General features: G+C 49.9%; 1 protein-coding gene across 1 annotated transcript in view; it reads right to left on the reverse strand.

Moving 5' to 3' along the window:
- Nucleotides 1-2,354: 2,354 nt before the first annotated feature.
- Nucleotides 2,355-19,072, reverse strand: part of LOC112110728 (sulfotransferase 6B1-like) — a 30,734-nt gene continuing 14,016 nt past the window's right edge. Inside the window, exons 2-7 of the mRNA XM_024205877.1 lie at nt 17,245-17,387; nt 15,633-15,722; nt 15,279-15,405; nt 7,543-7,637; nt 4,420-4,576; nt 2,355-2,632 (exon numbers count right to left, since the gene is read on the reverse strand). Coding sequence (XP_024061645.1) covers nt 2,502-2,632; nt 4,420-4,576; nt 7,543-7,637; nt 15,279-15,405; nt 15,633-15,722; nt 17,245-17,387 — 743 coding nt within the window. The 3' untranslated portion in view covers nt 2,355-2,501. The remainder of the gene's footprint in view (nt 2,633-4,419; nt 4,577-7,542; nt 7,638-15,278; nt 15,406-15,632; nt 15,723-17,244; nt 17,388-19,072) is intronic.

The raw sequence follows: 19,072 nt of genomic DNA on the forward strand, positions 1-19,072 counted from the left end.
TGATGGGGTATGGCAGCTTCTGGACCAGGTCCACAGGCAGAACCCAGGTTACCCCATCAATAGTTAGTGACACTGGTGTCGTGGGGTATGTCTTCACGTCCCCATGGATGCACCAGAGGCATATCTGCCCCAGGGGTTGGTCAGCCACTGGGACAAGCCACCGTTGCACCAGCGTTTATCCACACCCAGAGTCCACCAGAGCATGTAGTCCTTGCTTGCCCAGGTCCACAGGCACCATCAGCTTGGTTGACGGGTGTCATCGGGCATGGGTTTCCGCCAAACACACCTGGCCAAATGAACAGTCCATGGCTGGGCATTGCCATTGGAGGTGCTTGAATTGGCCACACGCGAAGCAGGGGCTGATGTTGGCAGAGGCGATCCGGGTCTTGAGCTCCTGTGGGGTTCCGGAGGGTCCTGCGGCATAGGTTTCCCTCCGCCACCTCGGCCAAGGGGTGGTCAGCAGGCCATCGGGGCCAGTCAGGCTTGAGGACCAGGGCCGCGGCCACCCTTGCTGAGCAGGTTAAACTTGGCAGTCGTCCGGGGGTTGGATGGGGGGACCGGACCTGTAGGAGTATTAAAAGAATCTACAAATGTCCACCAGATAGTAATGGAATTTTCAAGCAAGTCAGGAATGTAACCCGGGTGCGGTAATGGGAAAGTCAGAAAGTGCAGTGGACAAATTCTGCAACAAATTATCCATAAATATATTTTGGAATTTTAAGTTAATTTGCTTTGCCTGAAACGTTATAATTCAAATAATACAAAAATTTGACTTACACTTGACATGAGAGCTCTTTGTCTAAGTGTAGTCACAGGAATCAGTGGTTAGTGACCATCCATTGTGAGACAAATGTTTAATCTTTTTTTTTTTTTTTAACCATGACCTCTGTCCGAGGCCTTTGGCCGGGAAATAAAATTCAGCCTCAATACCTTTTTTACAGTAGACAAATCAAATACTTGAACAAAACAACACCTGGAATCCAGCCATGTAGCCATATTATGTAATGATTGTTTAAGCTCTACAATTAAGCTCTTTCTCAGATTGCAAATGGTGGAGTATTAGGCTTCTGGTTTTATTTCAGTGCTCTCTTTTCTTAGCTGGGAATTAGAGTAAAATTAGATGTAATTCTCCACCTTGGTGTGTATATTTTAGGTGCTGTGGATATGGGTTCACCACTTCTAGGGCAGTGCACTGCCCTCACATGGGCTGGACTGTAGAGTTATAATCCAGCTAATATTGACATTCACTGCCTCAAAGATTTTATTGTCTAAAAGGGATTGTTAATGAAGCACAGTTCTAGTGCCTGGCAGACTCTACGGGGACACTAGCACATGTATGTCCATTACAATGGACTTGGCTCAGTCAGCAGTGGGACTTTCCATTGCCCCTTAGGCCGGACAAAGACACTCCTCCTATGACCCCTCTTTTATGCACTGATGCAAACAAGTTACGTATTACCCTTCTGACATGGTTAGTGACCATCTTACACCTTGTATCTGTTGGTTCGATCAAAACATCCTGTCGTCCTGACCTTATCTTTAGGAGGGGTCATTTTGGCCCTGTACCATCTTTAGGGAGTGTGTTTATACCATAACTTTGTAGCGGGGTGTTCTTGAACCACTCTTCTGGAATGTGTTGACATGAAAATTTAGTGCCTAGTACTTCTTAGGAGTGCCTGTGTTTTAGCAACACCAGCTATATTCTTGCCAAGTTCATGTACTGACCAGTGAACTGGTAAGCAGGCATTTGCTTTGTAATAGGGCCTGACTTTTGCTCATAGCGTTATTTTTGCTAATTTGGGTTCAGGCCTCAAGCCTTGTACTAGGCACTGTGTTCTAGGCTCTCTCTCTTTCCACTACACCAGGAGTTAGTGGAACTATTAAAACCTAAGGTGCAAGGTGACAAAACTTGCTTTTTAATGACAGATAATGCACTTTGGCAGTTTTGTAGTATTATATTGGATGTGGTCATTACAATCTCATTGGTTAAAGGAAGACAGTAAGCTGTATGTTAAACATGCTTGTTGTAAAATTCAAGTCTGATAGATTTCAGAGGGGTAGCCGTGTTAGTCTGTATCAGCAAAAACAACGAGGAGTCCTTGTGGCACCTTAGAGGCTAACACATTTATTTGGGCATAAGCTTTCGTGGGCTAGAACCCACTTCATCAGATGCATGGAGTGGAAAATACAGTAGGGAGGTATAAATACACAGCATATGAAAAGATGGGAGTTGCCTTACCAAGTGGGGGGTCAGTGCTAACGAACCAATTCAATTAAGGTGGAAGTGGCCTAATCTCAACAGTTGACAAGAAGGGGTGAATACCGAGGGAGCAAAAATCACTTTTGTAGTGCTAATGAGGCCAATATAATCAAGGAGAGTGAGAACATGATTGTTTACAAATTCATACAAAGAAATCTGGATCAAGTAAATAGGCTTTTCCTTCAGTGTACAAAAGCAAACAAGCAGATCATTTTGTGCTTCAGTAAGCTAGCTTTCATTTTCATGCTTTGCAGTACACCCCATACTTGATCTTTGCTCCCAGTTTAGTTCCTGCTAAGGACTCTTCAAACTTTTTATCCATTTCTTGGTTCTGAGCTTCAGTAAAAAGGTTCTTCCAGTCACTAACACTGCCTGCAAGCAAACATATTTATTTAATTTTAGTGTATATATCACTGCCTGGTAGCGAAGACTGTAGTGTTTCAACTTTTGTTCAGAATTGGTTCTTTTCAGCCATGGTTTACACTAACTAGAGTGTACATTGGTGATCACTAAGGACCTGATTGAAAGCCTACTGATGACAGTATAATCTTTTCATTGACTTTAATGAGGTTTGGATCAGACCAGTGGTGAAGCCAGTTTTTGCAGTAAGGTGGGGGTGATGGCTCATTCGTTGAAGGTTGGAGAGCAATTCCGCCCTGCATTCACATGTCAGCAGAGGTTCCTCTCCCATAGATCAGGGCCTGGCTCTCCACTTTGGGTGTTGACATGTCACATAGTCGCAGTGCCATTCAGGTTTGGTCCAGACACCCCTCCATCATGATGGAGGAGTGGCAGGGCCAAATTTCAGTGAGTGGCATTGAGACATGGTGCACAAGGTTGCAGCCCCACACCACCTCATGTGCCACGTTACAAGGCTTGGAGCACAGAGCCAGGCCCAGCCCTGTGGGACTGGAGCCGCTGTTGCCAGGTGAGTGAGCAGCTGGTTCGCTCTCTAGCCCCATGTGAAAATTTGTGTTGTACACCTCCTTTTGTCAATTGCATAATATGCTTGAGAAGGCACAGATGCTCCACCCCCACTCTACTCCAAGGCCCCGGCTCCACCCTCACTCCACCTCTTCCTGCCCCCCTCAGGCCCTCCCCTGCCCACGGACTCAGCGCCTATACCACACATACACCTAAAGGCCACAGGGGGTGGTTGTTCCCCTTGCCCTCCTATTAGTTCCGCTACTGGAATAGGTTCTTCAAGAGAACATTTATCTTATTACAGAAAGATTTTTCTTTGGCCAGTGCATTTTAAATAAAGTAAATATTTAAGCTAATGAGCTACAAAATATTCTTTTTTCAGTGTGGCCATCATGTTTTTCATTAAATACTATGTGCAGTAAATAAAAGACCTCATTGTCACACCATTATGATGAGTAATATCTTACTCCCTGAGTAATCTTATTTAAATTAATGCCACTACTTTCTAAGGTACTATGCAGAGTGAGTAGGAGTGGCAGACTCGGGCCCATAGAAAGTGCATGCACCTTGCTTAAGGAAATCAGATAATTAATTAGGAGTGTGTGAAACATACCTGTGGACCAGTTACATGCTTTTGATTATCTGGCATGGCAGGATAGAAGGGAAATAGTATTACTGTGGGACTGCTCCTAATCCAAAGTTATTTTGGGGGTGCATGCATATTCTGTCCTCCCAGAAGGGCTGGAAGCTACAATAAAAGCTGCTTCTTAAAGAAAGGGTGTGGGAAAGCAGAGCAGAAACAGAACTATAAATTATCTTGGAGATACCATGGGCCAAATCCTTGGGACCTGTAGATTGCTGACATATGAAAGAATGTGGCTGACTACAGGTGACATACAAACTGATTCCAATATCTGTTGGGGAAGGTCTATCGATTGAAATGTAACAAATGACTTTCCCCCAAATTGAAGACTGTCTGGTTTGGGGAACGGGCGGGGGGAGGGGGGAGCTTTGCTTTGAAGAGAGGAACAAAGAGAAGCCAACCTGAAAAATCTTTGATGTTCTTCTCGAAAGAAGAGTGACTGGTGAATGTACTTTAATGTGGAATGAATGTTTTAAATACTGCCTCAGTGACGTGTATTGACTCCCAGTAACTTTTAATATGGTGTCTGCAAAGAGAAGTTTGAGAATAATCTGCCATTAGGGGACTGTCAATTGCATCTTTGGGAATTCACCTTTGCGGAAGAGAACATTTCCAAATGCCCCATGGGTTTTGTGGGAGTTCTCTTTCATAGTCTGGAAGCTGTTCCTGTCTGCAACAGCTTGACTCTCTTCATTAGTCACGGAGAACCCAAAGAACTCAGCTATTTTTTTCACTCCCAAATTTGAGTTCTGAAAAGAGGAAGAAGGTGTCAGGGGGCAAGTTGTTCATCGAGAATACATTGTTTCATTGTCATTGTGCCAGACTCACACTGGAACTAGAATGCTTTGCTTTACCCCCAGTAATACTTTTCTAAAGCTTCACATCTGAAGATTTCAAAGTGATTCATGAAGCTGTATAAACAACAGTGTGCCCATTTTACACATGAGTAAACTGAAGCTCACAGAGGTTAATGGCCTGATTTTCAGAACTGCTGGACACCCACAGCTGCTGTTTGCTTCCATGGGAGCTACGGATGCCCAGTACCTCTGCAAATCAGACCATTTGTGACCTGCCCAAAGTTACAAAAGAAGCTTGTAACAGAGCAAGGTACAGCAAGGGCATTGGCAACAGAAGCACCCTCACAACGTTCCTCAAACCACTTTTAGGAGTGAAAGCAGAGTTTGGGCTCCATGCCAGTTCAATACTTAGCTTCTGTGCTTTTTTTTTTTAAACAGCTACCTGTTTCTTTTTCTTCAGTATGGTTGCAATGCAGATGTTTGTGTTAAAGCACAAAAGGAAGGAGTGGAAGCAGCAAAAAAGCCATTTATGAGAGGTGTTGAACTAAACCTGTGATGGGTTAGAAATTAATGGAGATATCCCATCTCCTAGAACTGGAAGGGACCTTGAAAGGTCATTGAGTCCAGCCCCCTGCCTTCACTAGCAGGACCAAGTACTGATTTTTGCCCCAGATCCCCAAGTGGCCCCCTCAAGGATTGAACTCACAACCCTGGGTTTAGCAGGCCAATGCTCAAACCACTGAGCTATCCCTCCCCCCCCGGGATAGGTGTGCCTTGCATGTCTAAGTACTTAGGTGATTGGCTGACAGTTCATTTGCTGTGCACAAATATCAAGCCCCACATGTCTGTGATACATGGAGACTCTAAGGACTGTCTTTATCATTTACAATCTTAGGCCTTGTTTCTAACAAACATGTAAAGGCTAAGGGTTCGTTTACACTAAAATGATAGGTCAACCCAGCTACATCACTCAGGCGTGTAAAAAAAATCTACGCCTGAGTCATGTGGATAAGCCGACCTAAGCCCCGGTGTAGACAGCGCTAGGTCGACGGAAGTATTCTTCTGTCAACATAGCTACTGCCTGGCGGAGAGGTGAATTGACTAGAGTGATGGGAAAACCCCGCCGGTTGCTGAAGTAACTATCTATGCTGAAGTGCTACAGCAGTGCAGCTGCAGTAGCTATTTAAGAATAGACAGGCCCGCCGACAGGGGATGGGGGGGCAAAAGGGGCAATTGCCCAGGGGCCTGGGCGATTTAAAAGGGCCTGGGAGCCCTAGGGGACAGCGAATCGGGGCAACCGCTCCGGGCCCTGTGCTTTGGGGGGCCCCGCGGCCTGGCGCAATTGGCCAGCGCAGTCGGTCCTGGAAGTGATGGGTAGGTCCCAGAAGTGCGCGATTTGTCACTTCTGCCCCGGGCGCTGCACCCCCCAGGGGTGGCCTTGGCCCTGGCTCTAGGCCCAGAATTGCTGTCGGCAGGCCTGAGCATAGACGTAGCCACACTTCTCAGAACATCAGTGCTGTGAAAGGTGGCTTCATCCCCAGACCCCTAATATGTGAGCAAATAAGCAAACAGGAGAAACTGGCCTCTCCACCCTCACAAGAGCTCTGGTTGGCTAGACAATTGGTAGGAAATCCCACCCTTAATTCCTGCTGCCAGCTCTCCTCTGATTGGAGAAGGGGCTCCTGAGTACACAGCAGGCTGAGAGTCTAAGCTCCAGGCTGGGGGACTGGCCCCAGGAGCAGTCTGGCTGTGTGGCCATCTGTGAGCCAGCATCATGCCGCATGTGAGGATCAGCCAGAGCCCAAAGCAGTGCCCGGACCAGTGACTGAAGGACTGATGCTGGCAAGCATTGGGACTCTTTGCTGACAGGGTTTTGTTACCTATAATGGTGTTGGAGTGGTTTCTGAGTGAATCCCTTCCCCCGCTCGCCCCCCCCCCCCGCCCCCAAGGGCTGTAGAAGGAGCCTTCACACCACTGCAATGAATGGGAGTTGGGAATTAACTCCCAATAAGGGGAGCCTCCAACACACAAGTCACTTTACACTTATGAGCAATCCGTACCAAGCTGGGGCTTCCCACATAGGTAAACTAAGGGTACATCTACACTTACCGGAGGGTCCGGCGGCAGGCAATCGATGTTCTGGGATCGACTTATCGCGTCTAGTGAAGACGCGATAAAATCGATCCCTGATCGCTCTGCCGTCGACTCCGGAAATCCACCGCGGCAAGAGGCGGCAGCGGAGTCGACGGCAGCGCGGCAGCGGTCGACTTTCCCCTGTCCTCACAGCTAGGTAAGTCGACCTAAAATACGCAACTTCAGCTACGGTATTCACGTAGCTGAAGTTGCGTATCTTAGGTCGACCCCCCGCTGTAGTGTAGACCTAGCCTAACTCACATGCTTGCGTGTTTGCAGGACCTAGGCCTTAAATTGTAGCTAGACCATATTGTGGTTTTCACCAGTTAGTGTCAATGTTACTGATTCAGGGTTTTTGTAGTGGAAAAAACAACTTCAGAATTGCTGAGCTGCCAGTAATAATTGCTTTCTGTACATTCACTGTTCAAAGATGTTAAACCCAGAAGGAACCATTATAATCATCTAGTCTGACTCCCTTCATAAGCACAGGCCATAGAATTTCTCCCAGTAATTCTTGCCTAATAGCTCATGGCTGAACTGGAGCATATGTTTTAGAGAGAGATGCAATTCAATCTGTTAACTCCCATCGATTTTCAATGGGAATGTTTGTGCCTTTGAAAATCTTCCTTCTAGTTCTTAGTTATTCTAAAGTAGTTTTGTTCACTTCTATGTTTCTTTGACACCTTAAAGTTAATTCAAATAAGACTGATAATGTCTGAATAGTTCAGTGACCAACACTACATGAAACACAAGATAAAGCACTCTTTACATAAAGTTAACCTCACCTCTTTCAGTTCTTCATAAGTTATAAACATAATATTTTCATCATCAAAATGCTTGTTCCATTCAATGATATGGTCAAAATAGGAGCCCCAGGACACTGGAGAAAAAAGTGTCATATAAAGTGTGAATACTTAGGAGGCTGAAGATGGGTAAGCCAGGGACAAATGCATGAGGAAGGATGTGCGCGTGAGGGGGATGGAGTTCTATGTCCTTCCTTCATCCTCCCGCACCCTTTCTGGATGTGTCTGAGCAGAGCCAGGAACAAGCTGGCCAATAACACATTTCCCACAGGCCTAGGTGAACAGAAAGGATTCTCCAATTGTGAAGATAAAGGCTACCCAGTCAATCCATCTCCACAGACTTCAGACAAGCACTCAGTAATTCCAAATGCACAACCACTTTCACTACCTACCCAGCAAATGGAGGTGTTCAAAACTCATCTTGAAGTGAAATAACTCTTTAGAGAATCATATACTCAAGGAATTATTCTGGGGAAGTTCTATGGCTTGTGTTATACAGGCGGTCAGATGAGATGGTCATAATGGTCCCTTCTAGCCTTGAAGTCTATTAATCTTAGTTTACTTTTCACATGATATTGTGGCTCCCAACCTCAAAGTCTGATTTGTATAGTGTATTTAGCACTTCTCTGTATAGTCAGCCTGATTCTGCTCTATTATACCAGTGTAAATTAGGAGCAACTCCACTGAAGCTGAAGGCAGGTGCTAGTTTATAAATTTGGATGAAAATTTGAACACAAGTGAAAGAGTAAAGTGCTTTTTAAAAATATTATACACAGGAGCAGGAAAAGCCTACATAGATTCCAAACACCTGTTGATTTTACTTAGGGTTACCAGATAGCAACTGTGAAAAAACAGGACGTGGGTTGGGGGTAATAGGCACCTATATAAGAAAAAGTCCCAAAAAATGGGACTGTCCCTTTAAAAACGGGACATCTGGTCACCCTAATTTTAGTGGACTTTGGACCAGACCATTATTCATCAAAAACCACCTTTTGAAATTCTTGTCAAAGTTTTTGAATTCTTAGAATTCCTTCTATCAAGTTCAGAAAACTTTGCAGTATAAATAATTTCATAATTTCATTGTTTTTAAGGCCAGAAGGGACCATTGTGACCATCTAGTCTGACCTCCTGTATAACACAGGCCATACAACCTAATCCAGTAATTTGTGTATCAAACCTGTAACTTCTGTTTGATAATAAATCTGGCTTACCAGATCCAGCCCCGATTCTGCATGGCCTTACACCTTGTGTATTCATTTATGCCTGCACAAAGTGGGTATAAAACACAGCCATTCTGATCTGATAGCGTTTTACACCCACTTTGCACACACATAAATGACAACACAAGGTGCAAGCCAATGAAGAAACAAGCCATATTTGCTTTTCAACTTTGTCTAACCACTATAGGTGAAATTCTTCTGTGCTCTCCTTAGCTACAGAAGGCCCCAAGCGCTAAGAAATTGGTGTGGTTGTACTATACAGGAGAGCCAGGAAGCTGAAGGATAATATATGTGGGCTCGGCAGGCCCAGCGGCTCCTCCGGGTAGCGGGCGCAGGGCAGGCCCGGCGGCTCCTCCGGGTAGCAGGCGCAGGGCAGGCCCGGCGGCTCCTCCGGGTAGCGGGCGCAGGGCAGGCCCAGCAGGTCCTCGGGGTGGCGGGCGCAGGGCAGGCCCGGCGGCTCCTCCGGGTAGCAGGCGCAGGACAGGCCCGGCGGCTCCTCAGGGTAGCGGGCGCAGGGCAGGCCCGGCGGCTCCTCCGGGTAGCGGGCGCAGGGCAGGCCCGGCGGCTCCTCCGGGTAGCGGGCGCAGGGCAGGCCCAGCAGGTCCTCGGGATGGCGGGTGCAGGGCAGGCCCAGCAGGTCCTCGGGGTGGCGGGCGCAGGGCAGGCCCGGCGGCTCCTGGCAGCCGCCCCGGGCCGCGGAGGTTTCCCAGCCCCGAGCTAGGCTGGAGACGTCTGGTCTCTCCGACGGCTGGGGCCTGACTGAGTTCTGAGGGCGAGCCTTTGTACTTCCGGGTCGCCGCCTGGCCCCCTGAGGGGCGGGCTCAGAGTTCCCTAGCTCCGCCCACTCCGGCCTCCGGATGGGTTCTTCCCTCTCCGGGGCGGCGGGGAGCCACACCGACTCACTACACACACACCCCCTCAAGTCTGGCTCCCAGTCTTCGGGGCCAAACCCTTCCGTCCCCCCTAGGCGGAACAGGAAGTCAGCGTTGGCATGTTCCTTACCAGCCCTATGCTGGATGGTGAACGCGTAGGGTTGCAGGGCCAGATACCACCGCAGTAATCGGTCATTGTTATTCTTCATCCTCATCAACCATCAGAGGGGGGCATGGTCCGTGACTAGCGTGAACGACGCGCCAAGGAAGTAGTATCGTAGGGCATCACAGGCCCATTTTATGGCGAGTGCCTCTTTCTCGACCATGGCGTAGTTCTTTTCACGGGGAAACAATTTTCGGCTCAGGTATAGAACCGGGTGGTCTTCTCCATCAATTTCTTGGGATAGGACGGCCCCCAGCCCTACCTCTGAGGCATCCGTCTACAGGATGAACCCCCGGTGGAAGTCTGGGCTGTATAGGACCGGCTCCTGGCAAAGACATGTCTGGAGGGTCCGGAAGGCGTTTTCACAGGGTACCACCGCACCTGCCGGGGGCTGTCTTTCGTCAACAGTCCGGTTAAGGGAGCTGCGATGGTGGCAAACTGGGGAATGAACCGTCGATAGTACCCGACGAGTCCCAGGAACTGTCGGACTTGGCGTTTTGTGGTGGGGGTCGGGCAGGCTGCCAGGGCTTGTACTTTCCCGACGAGGGGCTTCACTTGTCCTCCCCCAATAGTGTACCCCAAGTATGTGGTCTCCTGCCATCCGATCCGGCACTCCTTCGGGTTGGCTGTCAGTCCCGCCTGCTGCAGGGCTCTCAGGACCGCCGCCACCCGTTCCAGGTGGTCTTCCCAGTGCCATCTATATATCACGACGTCATACAGGTAGGCTGCCGCATAGTCTTGATGGGGCCGTAGAAGGCGATCCATTAGCCGCTGGAACGTCGCCGGGGCCCTATGGAGGCCAAAAGGCATCCGGGTGAACTGGTACAGTCCCGTAGGAGTGGCGAACGCGGTCTTTTCCTTAGAGGGGTCATCGAGCGGGATCTGCCAATACCCCTTACTGAGGTCGAGGGTGGTGATGAACCAGGCCTCGCCTAGGCGGCCCAGCAACTCGTCCACACGAGGCATCAGATAGGCATCGAACCGTGAGATGGCATTCACCCATCGGAAATCTATACAGAAGCGTCGGGTGCCGTCAGGCTTGGGTACCAAGACCACCGGGCTACGCCACTCACTCTGAGATGGCTCGATGACCCCCAAGGCCAGCATGGCCTGTACCTCTTCCTCCACCTCCTGGCGCATCCGGTACAGCAGTGGTCTGGTCGTTTCTCGGATTACCTTCCCTGGCTCAGTCTGGACTGAGTGATAGACCAGGGTTGTGTACCTGGGTAGGGCCGTGAAGGTTCCTGGGAAAGCCTGCAGGAGACACTTGGCCTGCTTGCGCTGCTCCTCCGTAAGAGTGTCGCTGAGCAGGGGAGCAGGGGGGTCCTCGGTCCGGCGTGCGTGGGGGCCGAACTCAGGCTCTGGCGGGTAAGGATTAATCAGCAGGCGCTCCCGCCACGGTTTCAACAAGTTTACATGGTACCGCTGCGTCTTCTTGCGCCAGTTGGGCTGGCGGATCTCGTAGGTGACGGGCCCAACCTTCCGAGCTACCTCGTAGGGTCCCTGCCAACGGGCCAGTAGCTTCGACTCGCTCGAGGGCAGGAGGAGCAGGACTCGATCACCGGGTTCAAAGTCACACACCTGCGCCTCCCGGTTATAAGTCCTTTCCTGCCTGTCCTGGGCAGCCTTTAAGTTTTCGCGGGCCAGGGCCCCAGCCTGAGCAAAGTACTCCTGCAGCTGGAGGACATATTGCAGGAGGCCCTGGGTTGGAGAGGGGGACTGCTCCCAGGTTTCTCGCATCAAGTCCAACAGGCCCCGTGGATGGCACCCGTACAACAGTTCAAACGGGGAGAACTTGGTGGAGGACTGGGGTACCTTGCGGATGGCTAACAGCAGGGGAGGGAGCAACTGGTCCCACCAGCGTAGCTCCTCCGGGGGGAACTTCCGCAACATTTCTTTGAGGGTCCGGTTAAATCGTTCCACCAGCCCGTCTGTCTGTGGGTAGTAGACGGAGGTCCGTAACTGTTTGACCCCCAGGAGCTTGCAGACCTGCTGCAACAGGCGGGAGGTGAAATTCGTGCCTTGATCCATTAGGATTTCTCGGGGCAAACCCACCCGAGCGAAGACCTTCACCAGTTCTCCGGCGATGGTCCGGGCAGTGGTGCTCCGCAACGGAATGGCCTCTGGGAAATGGGTGGCGTAGTCCATGATGACCAGGACATACTGGAACCCCGACGCACTTTTGGGGAGCGGGACCACCAGGTCCATGGCCACCCGTTCAAATGGTGTTTCCATTATAGGCATGGGGACCAGGGGTGCCCTGGGTACACGTTGCGGAGCGGCTACCTGGCACTCTGGGCAGGAGCAACAATAGTTCCTCACCTCCTGGTGAACACCGGGCCAGAAGAACCGTGTTAGAATCCGGGCGAGGGTCTTCTCCTGGCCCAGATGTCCCGCAGCCGGGATGTCATGTGCCAGCTTCATCACGGCGCGCCGGTGACACCGCAGTACCAGCAGCTGCGTTTGGGGCTCCTTAGTACGGGAGTCACGGTCCACCCAGTAAAGACAGTCCCGGCGTAGTTCGAAGTGGGGCCACTGGGTCGCACGTTGGGTGTCGATGATGGTCCCATCGACTGCCGCTAGTTGTTCATAGGCCCTGCTAAGGGTAGGATCAGCTCTCTGGTCACGGCAGAAATCGGTATGGAGGAGGGGCTCAACCTCGGGCCCAGGCCGGGGGTTGTCGGCTTCTCCGGTTCCTGCCTCGGGTTCTGGGGTCCTGGGCTCCTCTTCCGGTAGGGCCCCCTGGGACTCTCCCTCCAAGGCCGGGGTTGACCGGAGGATCTCCTCAAAGGTGGGCCAGTCCCGCCCCAGGATCACCGGGTACGCCAGTCGAGGGGCTAAGCCAACAACGATTCGGCGACTGACGCCAGCCACTGTTAACCGGACCCAAGCACTAGGGTACGGCCGGACATCCCCATGGATGCATTGCAGGTGAATTGTCCCCAAGTGGGGGTCTGCCTGGGGTCCCAGAGCCTGGCGAACCAGGGTTTGGCCGCAGCCTGAGTCGATCAAGGCCTGCGTGGAGTGGTCACTGACAACTACCGGGACCGTGATCTTGGGAGCCTGTGGTAGCTGGGCCCTGGTGTCCCCTGCACAGACCTGACCGAAGCTACAGTCCATGTCTGTACAGTCCCGTTGCAAGTGTCCCGACTTCTCACAACGGAAGCAGGGCCCGAGTTCAGGGCGACCGCCACGGGAGGGGGCTCCCCTCGGACTCCTAGGGGGACTCCGGGGAACCCTCATGACACTCGGCATGGGGGTGAATGGTCCAGGCCGAGGGGGAGGTTCCGGGCGTCTGGGCCAAGGTCCCGGGCGGGTCTCTTGCCCGCGGCCCAGGTTCCGTGGTCCGGCCGGGGCGTCCCCTCTCCGTTCAGTGTTCGGGCGTTCCGGTCCGGGGTTCTGAGCTCGGAGGGCGGGTCCCACTGGTGATTCGGCCGCGAGGAAGTCTTCCATTAGCGCGATGGCCGCAGCTAATGTCGCTGGCCGGTGGCGGAGCACCCAGGCCCGTCCTCGCGTCGGGAGGATGTGTACAAACTGATCGAGGATAACTTGTTCTGTAACCTCCTCTGCTGTCCTCGTTTCTGGCTGTAGCCACCGCCTACACGCCTCCTTCAGAGCTTGGGCCACCAGCCTGGGTCTGGTGCCCGCGGGGTACGTTTGGCTCCGGAACCGCTGCCGAAACGTCTCTGGGCTGACGTCTAAGGCGTCCAGGATTGCGGCCTTCACCCGGCTGTAATCCCTTGCATCTTCCATAGCCAGCCCCCTGTATGCCATCTGGGCAGTCCCTGTTAGGTAGGGGGCCAGAAGGGTGGCCCATTGGACCTGGGGCCACCCCGCGACCAGCGCCACCCATTCGAACGTTATCAAGAACGCCTCAGGGTCATCGTCGGGACCCATCTTGGTGAGTCGCACCTGGACGGCGGTGCGGGGCGACCCAGCCCCGTCCCCTGGTTGCAGGTCTACGGGGTGCGGCATCGCGGTCACAAGTTGCTGCAGCCGGTCTCCCAGCTGCTGAATGAGCTGCTGCTGCTACTGGAGTTGAGCGGCCTGCTGCTGCTGCTGCTGAAGTTGGGCAGCGGCCTGCTGTTGTTGCTGCTCGAGCTGGGCAGCTGCCTCCTGCTGCTGCTGAACATGGGTGGCCTGCTGTCGCTCGTGACTCTCAGCCAGCAGTTGAAACAGTCGCTCCATCTCCATTGCTCTTTTTGGGGAGTCTCTCCCCCCAGGCCCTTCTCACAGGGCCAAGGGATCACTCCCCACTTCTGGTACCACGTGTACAAGTGTTTGCCGGGGCTCGACCCTCTCCGGAGCGGCGGGGAGCCACACCGACTCACTACCCACGGGGGCTAGGGTACTCTGTCTGGCTGCAGGGTCTCCCCCGGCAGCCCTTGCAATCCTGAAAAGATACAGTCAGCCCGACCCTGGCTCAGGGCAGGCACCAGCATTAGGTCGGGGCTCAGACCCTCAGTCAGGGCTGAGCAACAGTAAGCAAAGTTATTTAAGCCCAGGCCCTAGGTCAGGGCGGGGCAACAAACACTGAGTCAAGAGCTCAGGCCCTCAGTCAGGGCTGAGCAACAGTAGTAGGCCTAAGCCTCCACAGGCCTGGGAGAGGGGAGACTGCCACCCACGGATTGGGTGGCAGGGGGGACGCAGGCCCTCCCACTCCACTGCGTCCCAGCCCGGGGCCCTAGCAGCGGCAGAAGGCCCGCTACTTGGTCAGTGGGGATCCTGGCCGCAACACACTGACATAGGCTCTGGCAGTGCTGCAGCCAGACTGGGGTCGGCTGCCCCCGGGCTACTTCCACACTCCCCCTCTGGCCCTACCTGGGGGCTGGTGTCGGCCTCGGGGAGATCCTGGACCATGGGTTCATCAGGCCAGGGATCGTTCGGCAGGTCCGGCAACTCCTCCGGATAGGAGGCGCAGGGCAGGCCCGGCGGCTCCTCCGGGCAGCGGGCGCAGGGCAGACCGGGCGGCTCCTCGGGGTAGCGGGCGCCGGGCAGGCCCGGTGGTTCCTGGCAGCCGCCCCGGGCCGCGGAGGTTTCCCAGCCCCGAGCTAGGCTGGAGACGTCTGGTCTCTCCGGCGGCTGGGGCCTGACTGAGTTCTGAGGGCGAGCCTTTGTACTTCCGGGTTGCCGTCTGACCCTCTGAGGGGCGGGCTCAGAGTTCCCTAGCTCCGCCCACTCCTGCCTCCGGATGGGTTCTTCCCCCTCCGGGGCGGCGGGGAGCCACACTGACTCACTACAGGTGGGGTGTGAAGTGGGCTGCTACTGCTAATTATAGTCCATGGGCTAAGAAGTGGCTGCAGCCCATCTACATAGGCACCCTGCTGCCTTTTTCTGAGTTGAGGGGAATGATTCTGTCCTCCTCTACATGTACTGGTCTTCTTCACACAGCCCACTTATTCATGCTTTCAACTAGGAATGTGAATTTTCCACTAAATAAGTAAAGTAGCAAGTGTACAGTACCTTTTCCATTTAGAAAAGCATTGAAGAACTCATCCCAGGTTTTGAAGGAGGGAAGTGAAGGTATGCTGTTGCTAAAGTGGAAATAAGATACAGCTATATCCTTTGGATTTCGAATCACCATCAATATCTAAGGGAGAAAAAACACTTTCCTAAAGTTTAACAGATAGTTTAATTATCTGAAGGCTGAAAGACATTTACACCAAGCATTCACTAAATATTTCAAATAAAAAAATGGTAACAAATCAAAGTCTGTTCATAACTAACTAGCAAACAAAGAGTAGCCACGGATGTTAAATATTTTGTTCCTTGCAAATAGCTGAAATGGTGACCCTCCAATTTAAAATGGATACTCACCTTGACATTATTCTTGAAAATAGATGTGGGTAGCATATGAGGAAAAACGTGTGTTGCGAAAACTCTTCTAGAAGATAATTTCTTTATCCGCTTTAATTAAAGAAAAAAGGAAAGAAAATGGGAAATAATCTATTCCATGACATTTTATCTTTAAAATATTTTTGCAGGAAATTTTAGTTTATCTGAATGGGCCAGGACGACAGGCATGGAGACTGAAGGTTTCCATGCATTCAACAAGAACACCCCATGTAGGAGAAGTGTGACCATCCTAATGGCCACACCAATAGGCCACAATCCTGAACTCCTAGGGACACCTCTGTTGGTGAGAGGGTAATACAGTTCCATTCTTGCCCTCCCTACAGACTTTCCACAGTGGACCTGTAGTGATGGTGGAGGTGGATTTTGTGAAGTGAACATCTGACCCATGGAAGTCCATAGGAGTTTTGCTAATGACTTTAATGGGAGTAGCAGCAGACCCTTAGTTGCTAAGCAGTCAGATGCAGTCAATTTTCTGTTGGTGTTAAAGGTTCTTTCTATGGAACTAATCACCAACTCCCAAGATTTCTATTCTGTTACTGTATTGGAGCATCGGAATGAAGCAAAGCCATGTGGTCTTTAAACCTAACAGTGCTTTAACACATCAAGAGTCCTCACATAGAAATACCTGTCTCCCTTAGAACTGGCTATAGGAAGCACTACCACCCATAATACTGTTACCCCTGCTTTACCCAAGTGGCTAGTCAAAGTCTGCGGGCCCTGCAGGATGCTCTAGGTGGGATTAGAAATTGATGAATGAGTCTGTTATTTTCTTTGATGCAATCTTGTTTGTGTGCAAGGAATGAACAAAGTTCCTGCACTGAACCAAAAAACAGGACAGAACTTACTTGCTCGCAGCACCAGACTCTTTCAGCCAGCTTGTTCAGGCTGTGTGTGTGTGTGTAGGGATTCCCTCCTGCTTCTCTGGGTCTCACTTCCCTTTGTCGTGTGGCGCTTCAGCTTGTGCTGTCTCTCTCATACACATACCCCAAAAGCTGTTCCCAATCAAGCCCCTGCTCTTGAAGTCCTTTGGGTCACATCATTCAGCTTCCACTCAACTTTTCCATGTGCCTGTGTTTTGGGGTGCTACTACCGTTGTTTCAATCATGGCTCCTTTACATTTATTCTGAATGGAAGGTTGTGGCCATGCCTGACCCTTAACAAGGTTTAGTGCAACTGATAATAATACTTTTCTTTCATTTCCCATTCCCCCAACCTCTCTCCAACCTCATAAACCTGCAACCCAGCCACTGAGGGAGAGGAACTCATTACAGTACAAATAGAATATACTATGTATGAAACCTTTGTCTATGCCATATAGAGAGTAATTTTAAGTATCCTGTGTAATTATTATTGATTTGTACTTTCCCCAAAACTTTTTATTTGCTCATTCATCAGTAATTTTTGCCACCTAATATTTGGTGACAGCAGGTTCAATTATTCTAGCCAGAGAGAATTTATTGTAATCATACAAAGTCATTTCCTGTCAATAGAGTATTCCATACACACTATAGTTTAATTGTTATATGTATCAAATGGCAGATTTAACAATTTCTAGTAGTTATTTTATGACAACCTGAAACTTCCCTGGATCTCCAAATTCAAGATATGTATATTCAACTATTTCTTCATCCTGTTTCATTCTCTTCATTTCTTCTTCATTTTTCTTTGCACTTGTTGTAACCAAGTCTCTCAAGATGTGGACAATCCAATTAGTACCTGAAACCAATAGTTTAAAAAACAGTGAGGAGCTGAAACCATCTCAAGGCAAATGGTGAATAGCCTCCAAATGAAAAAGAAAAATACTTGGCAAATTTGATCATAAATGAATCCTAGAGAATTGAGAAGTATGAAAAGAATGCAAATATAGCAAATGCAAAACTGTGACAAAAACTGAAGAAGAAGAATGGTCTTGGCAATTACTATCCAGGAAGCCTAATTTCAATCCCTACCAAAAAAAGTTAATATTAAGAGAGAGAAAAACATAAATAATCTTCATAATTCTTCTCTCTTATATAGCACTTTTCATCAGTAGATGTCAAAGGCTTTACAACAGAGGTCAGTATCATTATCTCTGTTGTACAGATGGGGAAACTGAGGCACAGACCAGTGAAGTGGCTTGCCAAAGGTCACACAGCAGGCTACTTGGCAGAGTCAATGACTAGAACCCAGTTGTCCATTAGGCAACACTGCCTAATTAGCAGCTAAGAGACCCAAAAATAATAAGCAACGTGGGTTTTATAAGAAATATATCTTGCTAGTTAAATTCACCTATATTTTTGGATACAGTTGCAATGTTAGAATTGCAACACTTACTTGTGTGATTAACTTCAAGCATGTGAGTCAGCCCATTGATTCCAATGGAACTATTAATTTAAGTGTGTAACTGTTTGCAGTGCCGGAGCCTGAGTAGATGAAGAGAATGCTGTAGCTGTAATATCTGATTTTAGAAATGAATTTTAAAAGTGTTTCATGGAATCTTACTTTCAAAATTAATGAAAATTGGCTTAGGTATAAACACTACCAATAGGGGAAAAAATTGACTATAGGACCATAAACAATGATAAATTTGAATGTAATAAGTTGAGGAGAAGTGTCTTATGGGACACCCCAGGAGTTGTGGTCAGGTATATCTTAATGTGACTTCTTTATTAGTAATCTGAAGACAGGGACGTAACAAGGCACTATTAGTAGCGCTCTGGTCACTGATGTTGCAGCAGCATAAAGAAGGCTGCAGGCTCAGCTATGAGCAATTAAACACTTTCTGTTGGGAGATTATGATTACCTGGGTGGTAATCACTTAGGGCAACCAGACAGCAAGTGTGAAAAATCGGGACAGGGGGTGGGGGGTAATAGGAGCCTATATAAGAAAAAGACACAAAAATCGGGACTGTCCCTATAAAATCTAGACATCTGGGAACAGGAAGTAAAGGGATGTTCAGAAGGAAAGCTTAGAGGGCGAGCACTGCATGGAAGCATCTTCTTGCTGTAAGCCTGCAGTCCACTGTTATGCTTTGCAAAGAAAGGCTAAATACACAGGTGCTGAAAAAGTAACAACCTGGTGTGTGTTTGTGACTGTGAGGCCACACGAACTGGCTGGGCAGTGCAGTACACTGGGTGACAGAGAGGCCCTGTAACAAGGGTAAATAAAGTTAGCTAACAATATTTACTTGGGTGGTGAGGAAAGAGGAATAATGCAAAGGTTTTGGAGAGGTTAGAAACTCAGACAGAAAAATGGCCTCTGAACAGTGGCTTATTGGATCCTGACCTTGCAAAACTTTTCACTTGTCTGTAATGTTGCACATGTGAGTGCTCCTGTTGGAGGCAGTAGAACTACTCACATGTTAAATCAGGCTTAAGGGTTTGCACGATTGAGCCCTTAGATGGTTTGTCCCACTTGTGCT

The sequence above is a fragment of the Terrapene carolina genome, unplaced genomic scaffold (assembly GCF_002925995.2).
Source record: "Terrapene carolina triunguis isolate 2854851 unplaced genomic scaffold, T_m_triunguis-2.0 Scaffold85, whole genome shotgun sequence".
In the NCBI taxonomy this organism is placed as follows: Eukaryota; Metazoa; Chordata; order Testudines; family Emydidae; genus Terrapene; species Terrapene triunguis.